This window comes from Rhinopithecus roxellana, chromosome 18, assembly GCF_007565055.1.
Source record: "Rhinopithecus roxellana isolate Shanxi Qingling chromosome 18, ASM756505v1, whole genome shotgun sequence".
In the NCBI taxonomy this organism is placed as follows: Eukaryota; Metazoa; Chordata; class Mammalia; order Primates; family Cercopithecidae; genus Rhinopithecus; species Rhinopithecus roxellana.
The window spans coordinates 13,335,400-13,346,815 of record NC_044566.1 but is presented as its reverse complement, the minus strand read 5'-3'; the positions used below and the strand labels follow the sequence as shown (position 1 = coordinate 13,346,815).

General features: G+C 45.6%; 1 protein-coding gene across 1 annotated transcript; it reads right to left on the bottom strand.

Annotated features, from left to right (window-relative positions):
- Positions 1-5,173: 5,173 nt before the first annotated feature.
- Positions 5,174-11,175, bottom strand: LOC115894615. The gene is made up of 4 exons (XM_030922413.1): positions 10,948-11,175; positions 9,775-10,218; positions 5,526-5,545; positions 5,174-5,213 (listed from the first exon to the last, which is right to left on the bottom strand). The coding sequence occupies exons 1-4, from the start codon at positions 11,173-11,175 to the stop codon at positions 5,174-5,176; spliced, it is 732 nt and encodes a 243-aa protein (XP_030778273.1).
- Positions 11,176-11,416: the final 241 nt, after the last annotated feature.

The following is an 11,416-nucleotide window of genomic DNA, read 5'->3' as shown; positions in this document are numbered from 1 at the left end:
AGGCAGGCCACTGCACTCCAGCTGGGCAACAGAGAGAGACTCTGTCTCTAAAAAAATGATAATGATGATGATGATGATGATGATGATGATGATGATGATGATGGGCAATAGGGAGAGACTCTGTCTCTAAAACAATGATGATGATGATGATGATAATAAAAGAATGAGTATGCCTTTTCTCTGGAAGAATGCATAACTAGGTGGTCTGAGGATAGAGTATAGGAAATATTTTACAGTGAATATCCTTTCTACACTTGTTGAAGTATCATGTGCATTATTACTTATTCAAAAAATTAATAAGCAAAAGTTCAGGATTACCACCTCAGAGAAACATTTTATTTGGAACAACTGTGAAGAAGTATTTTTAAAAGTATTTTGAACTATCTGAATTAGGAGATCTCTTTACACCTAAAAGACAAATATAAATAAAGAAAGAAAAAGATTAAAATGATCTTGACGATTTGGTCCAAATGAGCAGCTGCTGGAGCCATCAAGAGTAGGACTCAGCACTGAGGGTGGGATTTGCTGTGCCGGCCTTGCACACAGACTTCCTGGGACAGCTGAAATCACCACTACAGCCATCCACAAGTTAGAGGCGACTGACCAGGTGCACTAGGAAAATAGGCAAGAACAGAATAAAATAATTCTCCCCAAACCAGTCATAACCCCTACGGTTTAATTCTTCTGTTATCACATGGTTAATGCACAAGCAATGGTTTTAAGACATGATGCTCTATTAGGCACGGATCATTTGTAAGTTGGTTCCAGCTGTAACTGACCCTTGTCATTCATTACCTGTGAGAACACAAGCACGCTGGCGAGAAGGTGCACATGTCTGAAATAACACGTGGGGACTCTAGTCCCCCAGCCACAAAATACTGCACCCCTAGATCCTATGGACAGGTATCTTGGCCTGTCTTTTTTAGACATATGTAGTTCATACAGATACTGTCAAAATGAGTGCAGATCAAACACGATCCCTTAAAACTCACTCAGCATGCATGCATAAACCCAGGCCACTCTAATCTTCCTTCTATATCTGCAGTCAAATTTCTCACCTCAAGACACACGCATCTGGGTGAAAACCAGAACAACAGCAACAAAGAGTGGAGCAAAAGCTTTTAAAATGTGGCAAAAGTGAATTTGAAACTCAGGAAAAAATGGTTGCTTGCTTGTCTTGTCTTACTGGTTTTTTTTTTTTTTTTTTTTTTTTTTTTGTCTCCTCTGACTGTGTATTTCCAAATAGCCTGTCTTCAAGCTCACTAAGCTTCTCTTTTTCTAGGTAGTTGTCTTACCTATTTCTGAAGCTACTTTATTTTTTCTCTGAATCACTGGAGAGAAGCATGACTGAAACAAAAATGTTTCATTGAAATGTTTAAACGTTTAAACGAGTGTTAGAATAAACGGAAGCTTTAAGGGACACCAGAGACTTAAAATGGACTCCTGTCGTTAAAAGGAAGAAGAAAGTACACTTCTGATTCTTTTCCTTGGTTCTACCATGTGAGGGGAAAATGTCTCTTCTTCTAATAGGGTGGTAATAACTTACATCAGCCACACAGGAAAGGGGCCGGTTTCATTTTTGACTACAACTTAATTCCCTGGGCAGTCATAGTTGGTGCTTCAATACTGATGTACATGGTTGGGAGGGTGCTCTGTTAAACAGCTCACCCAGAAAAACAATAGATCACATGTACTGAGCATATTCCCTACACTAGCAATTCTGATTGTCACTTACACAACTATCTCTCATCCCCCAAAACAACTCTTCACAGCAGATGTTATCATCCCCATTTCACAGATGAGGAAATGAAGACTCAAAGACATAAAGTAATCACCCAAGATCAAATAGCTACGATGTGACAAAATCAGAACAAACCCAAGTGAATTTGGTTCCAAGCCTGTGTGCTTTCCATGACTCTCCAGCCCTCGACAAGCACATCAGTCTCTGCACAGTCCATGCAATGCGGCAAATACCGTACCGAGCTTCTTCTACTTGTTAGGCACTAAGCTAGCCAAGCAGCGAAACTATAAACATGAGGAGCAGGTAATCAATAAATGTTTGATGAATAAATAAATCCATAGCTACGTGATTCCTGCCCACAAATGATAGCTTGTAACACTTACTGAGGGTTAGTATGTGCCAGGCACTTTGGTAGGAGAAGGCAGAAAAGGAAGGGGGAAAAAAAAAGAAGTAATAACGAAGCACAGGGTATACAAGAAAACACAAAATAAGTTCCAATATATGAGTAATCATAATAACTGTAAACAGATTATTAAATTCATTTGGGGAGGTGGAGGCGGACAGATCGCTTGCCTAGGAGTTCAAAACCAGCCTGGCAAACATGGCAAAACCCCATCTCTACTAAAAATACAAAAATTAGCTGGGTGCCATGGCACGTGCCCGTAGTCCCAGGTACCTGGGAGGCTAAGGCAGGAGGATCACCTGTGCCTGCGTGGTCGAGGCTGCAGTGAGCTGGGATAGCACCATTGGACTCCAGCCCTGGTGACAGAGCGAAATTCCGTCTCACACACACAAAAAAAAAAAATTCTCTTACCAAAAAGGCCACATATTATAAGATTCCATTTATAGGAAATGTCTATAGAAATAAAAAATAGATCAGTGGTTGTCAAGGATTGAGGGGAGGGAGATGAGAAGCTACTGTTAACAGGTTTCTTCTTGGGGTGATGAAAATGTCTAGAATTAAATAATGGCGATGGTTGCACAACTGTGGAAATTCTAAAAGCCATTGAAATTGTGTATTTTAAAACGCAATCTTATGGTATGTGAATTATAGCTCAATAAAACTGATTTTTAAGAAAAAAAACTGTTGTAGCATTATTAATATCAGGACAAAAGAATCCAGGGCAAAAAATATGAATAGAAATACAAAATAGTTTGGAAGCATACATGAAAATTTACTTAATTGTGCCATAAGTTATGGATAAGTAAAAAGTGCCAGAAAGTCTAAGCCAGGCCTTCCATGGCTGAAGCAGAGGAGGGTATGAGCAGAGTCCTGCCCTGTGTGAGTGCATGGGCGCCGTGGCTTGGGGATTGTGGCAGGAAGCTCACAAGGCCAGGCTGTCAAGAGCTGGGCTTTTGGACCTTATTTTGTAGGTTTTTAAAGACAGGAAAGATGTTGTTAGACGTTTGTGTTCTAAAAACAGCACCGTGGGGCTATATGTGGAAACTGAATTGTAGGGAGAGGAAAGAGCAAACAGGTATATCAATCTGGGGACCCACAAACGTAAGGATGGGTATTTATTTAAATCAGAGTAATGGCAATGGGATAAAGCCAAGGAGGAAATCAGATTGGATGTCTGGGATGGGGAAGAAGAGAGAGCCTGGGGTGACCCTTTGGCTCATTGGTGGTCAAGACAATGTAGTGTTAAACAAGGAGACAGAGGAGAGAGTGGGAAGTGGTGATCAATGAGCAGAGATAATAGATTTTAATTCGAAACATTTTGAGTTTGAGGTACTTGGCAAATGGAAATTTAGATCTGAAATTGAGAGAAGCAGCAAGGCTGGCAATAGCGATTTAAGAATCTTTACACAGGCATTTGGGTGCATTTCATTCTCTAACACTAATTCCATGAAGATCTAGAAAAGTACAACATTTAAAATTACTGAGTCACCTTCTGTAATTTCTAATTAAATCAGAGACATGGCTAACAATGGAAGTCAGATGGCTGATACTGCTAGCTGCCTACTCAATAACCATTCCCTCTTCTTCCTCACAGCAGAATCCCTAGTTTGAGTGATGGGGTTGCAATTTACCCAGCTAAAAATATTTGATTTCTCAGACTCTAATATATTTAGAACAACCCTGTGACACTGTTCTGGCCAATGAGATGTAGGTGGAAGTCCTAGGGAGTGCATCACTTGCTGAATAACAAGGTAAAACCTCACTAATAGAAGGACGTTACTTCTTTTATCTATTTGCACCTTCCCTTGTCTTCTTGTCTAGACTGCAGATGGAAGCCTAGAGATACCGCAGCCATATCATCATCATGAGGTAACCAGATTTAGGATGAAGTCCTATAGGCTAAGTGTGGTGAAGCAGGAAGATGGATGGACACCGCTCTCAAAGCACTCCTGCACAGGCCCCAGACTGCCTTTCTTGGGAGTCTAATTCCACAAGACAAATAAACAAATCTGTTTAAGCCAGATTCGGATGCATGCACTGGTTTGGCGTTGTTTACTTTGGCAGCTGATACAATTCACATCTGGATATATATATGGGAGTGGGGGAGCTAAAAAGACATGAGCACGATTATTTCAATAATAAAAAATGTTTAAAAAATAAAATATTTATGCTTTCTAGCACTGGATTTTTCTTTTTCCAAAAAGGTGATAAAATTTTGCAGCTAAAGAGAAATTATGGACTGCCGGGATTAAGAAAATTCATGAATACATAATCATCTGTTAATGAGTACATGTGCACAATGACACCCTTTGGACTTTTCCTGGATGAGGTAAACTGATCTGGCTCATTTAAATGGCTTCAGCCAGAGCCGAAGTTCTTAAAGATGAGATTGTTCACTACCTGACTCTCACAAGAATTACAGTCTTTGGAAGGAAGACTCTGGCTCTTCCACGCACTCAGTAAGCACAGCTAAGAATACAGAATGTCCCTGAACCACACTGTTTCGGCCCTGCAAAGAGCTTTTACTGAGCTGTGTGGGATTATGTCTCCGGAACTGCAGTCAATAAAGTTCTAGGAAACACTTACTTTTGCCTTCTACCACAACACTTCCATTGTCTCTATGGCAGGGATGATGTTGAAGACTTAGGTCTCTATGGCAACTGTGAGTGCATTGAAGACCTGCCAGGAGAAAGTTATCCCAGGTTTCAGGACCAGGAAAAGCTGTGTAACTGATCTGTTTTTATCTCACGGTCACTGTGGATCAGGTAACTATTTATGTTTTCTTTTTTGTTTTGGCTGCTGGGAAGCTCTGGCAAATTTTTACTCCCATTTCTGGAAACTATCCACAACTTATGATCTATTCTGGTTCTGTAAATTACCTCTGATTTTATCTCACTTTCTAACCCATGTGTTCCCTTTACCTCAGTTTCATTATCTATTAATGTTATGTTGTTTACTATCTATTTTTGTAAACTCCTTGAACACTTTATGGAACATGGAACATTTAAGGCAAACAATTTTTAAAAGCATCAGATCATCATCATAATAAAAATAATAATGGCTAATTGACTGAACATTGCTATGAATGAGGAACTATCCTAAGTACCAAATCTATCTTATGGCTGGGCAAGGCAGATCATACCTGTAATCCTAGCACTTTGGGAGGCTGAGGAGGGAGGACTGCTTAAATCAAGGAGTTTGAGACCAGCCTGGGCAGTATAGTGAGATCCTGTCTCTACAAAAAATAATTTCAAAAAAATTAGCCAGGCATAGTGGCACTTGCCTGTAGTTCCAATTCCTCAGGAGTCTGAGGTGGGAGGATCACTTGAGCCTAGGAGTTACAGACAGTAGTGAGCTGTGATCAAACCACTGCACTTCAGCTTGGGCAACAGAGAAAGACCCTGTCAAAAACAAACAAACAAAACAAAACAAAACAAAAAAATGGCATAAATCTATCTTATTAGCCTTAAACATGAGATAAATACTATTATTATGCTCATATTGTAGATGAGAAAACCAAACCACAGAGAGGTTAAATAATTTGTCTAAGATCATACAGCAAATAAATGATGCATGTAGGATTCATACAAAATAGTCTAGGGATTCTGACTTACCTAAGTTATACAAAAAAATAAATAATTTCTTAAAGAAGCAGAGGCTTTCTGATTTTATAGGCTGAGCCCTAAAGGAGATACCTATTGTAAATCTCATTCATACAGTTATGCCTGATGAGCCATATTAACAAAAGGGAATGAGACAGTGAAAGTTAAAACAACAGATAAAACACAACAAATAACTGGCTTTTGATCTTGGAACATACTTCCAGATATTTAATCATTCATGCACTCACTCATACAATTACTCATTCCTCCACTTACACAGTCCTTTAATTCATCCAACAACCTTCAGAGAGTACCTATCACTTGCCAGGCATGGGGCAGGTGCTGTGCTGGGAATGGAGATGAACACAGTTCCTGTCTTCCAGGAGCTCAGGTGCAATAAGAGAGAGTCAGGTAGGTCAGGGACACCTTAGGGTTATGAGTGGGCTGATAAAAGACCAGAGCAGGGTGTGACATGATCATTCTGAGAGTAAGTCAGCCTTCGGCCTCTGTCTCCCCTTTCATAAAGAAGCATGAAGAATCAGCTCCCTATAGGGCTGTTGTAGTGATGTCCTACATATAAAGCTCTTAGCCTAGCCCCGGGCAGGGCTAGCTAGCCATTAGCTCTTAAGGTGCCGTGGATGGCAACCTGGGCATCTTGCTCATACATACATGTGCACTCACACAGACGCACATCCTCAGAAACTCAAGCGCTGAGACAGGCTACTGCCTCCTCCTAGCTAACCAAGAGCTCACTCTCACAGTCCATGGGCAGTCCTGGCACTCTCTCCTGGATGCCACCATCCAGATGTGGTGTTAGCTGGAAAATACCACCCACAGAGGATGAACATTCCTTCAAGATGCACTTGAAAATCTTCCTCCACAGTGCCTGGCCCACATAATGCCCGCCGGGCATTTTTGTCACGTTTACTCTGCTTCAGTTTATCTCCCTGGCACTTGAAAACCACAGTTCACTACACAATTCCCTGCTGCATAATGGTCGGGTTCCCTCTTGAACAGGTCTAAGGAAAAACGCAGCTAGAATTGCAAAAGGGGAGTTTCAAGTGCACTACTGGCTGAAGCCAGTGAGAAAACATGTGTGATGCCCCTGCCCAGCATCGGCTGGGGAAAGGCATGTCTCTTCGGTTTTGCACAGTGGCTAAATAAAAAGCAATTAATCACTTTCTCACCAACCCTAACTCATATTTAATAGTTCCCCCTCGAAGTTTGTTTTGTCGTGCTGTCGGCAAAGTCAGTCAAACATTATGATTCTTTTCTAAATATTCCAGCAGGCAGATGGCAGAAACACCACTGTGACAAGGCAAACTTGCCTAAAGATAACTTTGTGATGCAGAACCATGCTCCATGGCACTGGGCTGAGGGGACTTGCCCAGAGATATTTCTAAATTGCTCCCCTTAACCCACGTTCTTTACACCAAAACTTCCTAAAACAAACATTCAACTCTGCAACTTGAAACTGGTGGTAAAACACACACATTTCTACCTCTTTAGTTCTGAATATTAGGCAGAAATATAAAATCACTAGAAGACTACACATTAGGACAAAATTCTCAGGATTTCTCCATAGATTTGAGGCTACTGTACCCTAATGCTTCAAATATTTCTGCACCAAAGTTCATGTATATTAAATATTTATAACACATTTGCTAGAAAGCACATTTCCTTCCTTTTGCTGAGTTATTTGTGTAGGTTTCTTTTTTTAAAAAACTTCAACATTAATAAACATTTATAAATTCTAGAATGTAAAAAAGTTGACTGTGCCTCCCTGGTGAAAATTCTATGTTTCCTTCTACTGTTAATCACATTTTGTTTTCTCAGATCTTTCCTATATTCTTTATTCTTTGTGTATCTGTTGGAGTGACTGCAAACTCGCAACCTGTACTATATGGTTTGTGAACAATAAGTCTCCTAAAAAGAGCGTTGCCAGGCTAGACCAGCTGGTTTTCCCCATTCTTATAACTGTATGTTCTTAGACACACACACACACTTCCTCCATTCCTTCTGCTGCCGGCTAACTGCAATCTGTGACACAATGTCACACTCACAATTACATGAAAACAGAGACTCCTAAAAGGAACAAAAAGGGGGCAATAGCAGGAAGCCAGCCTACAAGTGTCTGTCACCCTGACCGCTCTGCCCCGATTCAGGTGGCCACAAATTGCCTGTTGAAGGTTGCCTGTCTAGAATTTGAAGTCTGTGTGCCCAGGCTCTTACCCTGAGTAAGTAATTTAACCTCTGTGACCTTTTATTTTCTCATCTGTAAAAAAGGCACAATAACAATATCTCTATTAAAGAACTGCTGTGAATCACAGGAGGTGATGCACATAAAGACATCTGCAGTGTATGTTTCATTTCCAGTTACTTCTTAACTTTCTTTTGCCCCTGCCCACCACTTCTTTTCTGATTTGGTTTTTGTGGTTTTTAAATGTATCTTTGAAACGCATTAGCTGGAAAACTGCAGCAATCTGTGTGTTACCACAATGAGTGGACTTTAGCATCACATATTTATTTACTTTTTCATTGAGGTAGAATTTACATAAGTGCACAAGTCTCAAGGGTATAACTTCAGTAATTTTTGTATGTGTACACCTGTGTGACCACTCCTTAGGTCAAGGTGAGAAGCATTTCTAGCGTCCCAGAAGCCTCCTTCATGTCCTGTCCAGGTATTGACCTGGAGTTTATCTTCTTGCAAGGCCCAAAAACAACCTCTCCTCTGACCTCTTCTGTAATGATAAAGTTAAAAAAAATTAAAGGGAGGCAGGAGTCCCAGTGATAACTATTAATGCTGGCCACAAGAAATGCACTCCCAGTCCTCCCTCTAAAGTGACAAAAGATTCTGGAAAGGAGGAGGCGGAGGGGCACAAACCTTCTAAATCACACAGGTCATGCCAAACAAGGCCCTCATTTACAGCCAAGGACCCGAGGCGCAGTGGCGAAGAGACAGCCTAACTTCCTGCTACAGAGTAACTTTCCTCCCCAATGCAGCCAGTTACAATGTACCCTGAGTGTCAGGGATTGGCCAGACTGTCCCAGCGCGCCTGTAATCACTCTCCTGGCCTTTCCCTGCAGTACTCCTTTCTAGACCACACACACGGTCCCCAAGCCGCCCCGGCGCCCGCCACGGGCACACCCACGCGACTGGCACGCCACCGTACAAAGGCGCTGTTCCTGAGAGCCTGACCAAGGGGCCCTGGCCGCGCTCCTCCAGGTCCCAGGCGGCCGGGTGCCCGCGCTGCCCGCCACCTTCAGACAGTGCGTGTCAGGGACTGGGGAAAATCGGCTCTGCCGCCTACCTGCCCACCCCCCAAGCCTCCAAAGGACCCTAAACCCATTTGTGGCCAAATGTACATTGCCGGAGCACAGTCTGACTACTGACCCCAAGTCAGGGGCTTGGAGATGAGCACTGGGAGGGGCGTCCAGAGACCTGCGCTCTGTCCCCATGAGCTGTGTGACCTTGGACAAGTCACTTCACATCTCTGGAGTTGGCTTCCTCACTAGGGGGCTCCTTCTGTATCCTCCAAGCCACCTCCGGCTCTGCAATTTCCTAGGTCTCTTTTACTCCGCCCCAACCCTTCCCGCGACAGCCCCCTCCCCAGCCAGACCCCCAGCCTTTTGTTCTGGGGGTGAAGCGGAGAAAACAGAGCTTCGCGAAGGACCAGGCCGAGGCGGCCTCGGTGCCAGGCGCTGCTCACCGGAGAGTCCAGTCCGGAGAAGTCACCAAGCAACCCCGCGGTGACCTCGTTCCCCACCCCGCGGTGTCGTTCCGGCCCAGCCCGGCTGGGGCGGCGTGGCAGGGTGCGGGTGGCGGGCGTGAGCGCCGCGCGGTACATCGACGACCTCCCGGGCCCGGGGCTGCAGCCCGGCGGGGGTTCCCCGGCCCTCCCACGCGCGCAGGATCTCTGTCCCGGGCCGGACCACTCTGCTCCGGGAGTGACCAGGGCGGCCGTCTCTACACTGCCCGTGCCTTCCACCCTCGGGCACCGACCCGCACCCGCGCGGGGAGCCGCTACCTGCAGGTGGCGGAGCGGGGGGCTGGACTGGACTCGAGCTCCGGCCGACGTCTTCGCCGCCGCCGCCTCTGGCTCCGGGCTCCGTCCCGCAGCGCCCGTGCTCCAAGCGGCGCCGCTACGGCCGAGCTGCGCTCGGTGCTGCGGCCGGTGCGCCCGGCTTGCTCCCCGGCCACCAGCTCTGGTGCTGCCGGGACGCGGAGGCGGGGCCGCCGCCCCCACCTGCTCGCAGTCTCCTGCCTGGGAGCCGCCGCCGCCGCCCCGCGGTAGGGACACGGCCCGGGCGGGCGGGGTCGCTCTGGGACCCTGGAGGCGGGTCCCAAGTCGGCGGGCGCGCCTCCCGGGTACAGAGTTCCAAGTCTCAGCTGCGGAGAGACTGAGGCCTAAGGCTGGAATTCCCCAGATAGGCGCTGTTGTGCGGGCGACACACGGCCCAGCACAGCTACTCTGGGGACACGCCACTCCTTGAATTTATTACAAAATGTTGAGCCCTTACTAAGCTCCAGGCGGCGTCATAAGCGATGGGGACGAGAGAACAAGATTACATCTTGCCCTCGTGGAGTTCACAGTCTAGGAAAGGAAAGCGACCAATGGGCGATTACAACACAACCAAGAGGAGGCAGTCAGAGGCCTCCTGAGCCGGCTCGCAGAGGGGTCACCTGGTCCAGACTTGGGGTGGGGAGTAGGTCATGGAGGGCTTCTTGAGGAGCTGACGTCGACTAGAAGAACTGAAGAGTGAGTATGAATTAGCTGAGTGATGAGAGAATTATCCAGGTAGCCTGGGGAGGTAGATTGATGTCCCAGGTGGAGCCGAAGGGAGGAGAAAGCTGACTGAGAACTGAAATATGGCGGGCGCGGTGGCTCACGCCTGGAATCCCAGCACTTTGGGAGGCCGAGGTGGGCGGATCACTTGAGGTCAGGAGTTACCAGCCTGGCCAACATGGTGAAGCTCTGTCTCTACCAAAAAATACAAAAGTTAGCCGGGCATGGTGGTGCTCTGTAGTCCTAGCTACTCGGGAGACTGAGGTGGAAGGATCGCTTGAGCCCGGGAGGCAAAAGTTGCAATGAACCACTGCACTCCAGCCTGGGCCACAGAGTGAGACCCTGTCTCAAAAAGAAAAAAAAAAAAATAAAAAACCAAACCAAACCAAACCAAACAAAGAAACAACAACAAACCTGAAATAAGCCTGAAGAACGGAAAACCTTGCTTCTGTCACACTTCTTATTCAGGCCCTTGGAGGATGCAGCAAGCTTGTGTCCGAGACTGAATGCATTGCTGTAGATGCCGTGATCGTTTGATGAGGATTCTGTATTTCCCATGTCCTGGGCATTCCTGTTAGTGAAGGAAGCTAAGCGAGTAGTCGTGGACTGTTCACTCAGCCTCGGTGTTTGAGTATCTGCCATGAGCCAGACACTCTGCAGGGTCTCAGGGCAAGGTCTCTAACTCTAAAGGAGCTGCTGGTCTGGAGCGGAGGAGAAACCTGCGCTCAGCGCTGTGCTGAGGCTTGTGTGAAATGTTGGGGACCCAGGTGAGGGAGCAGTTAATGCTAGCAGGGAAGATCTCACGCGTGGATTGCAACCTGTCTTCAGGTTCAAGTTCTGTAGCGGCTGCTGTCAAAGTATGTTCCCCAAGCAGCCCTTAGCT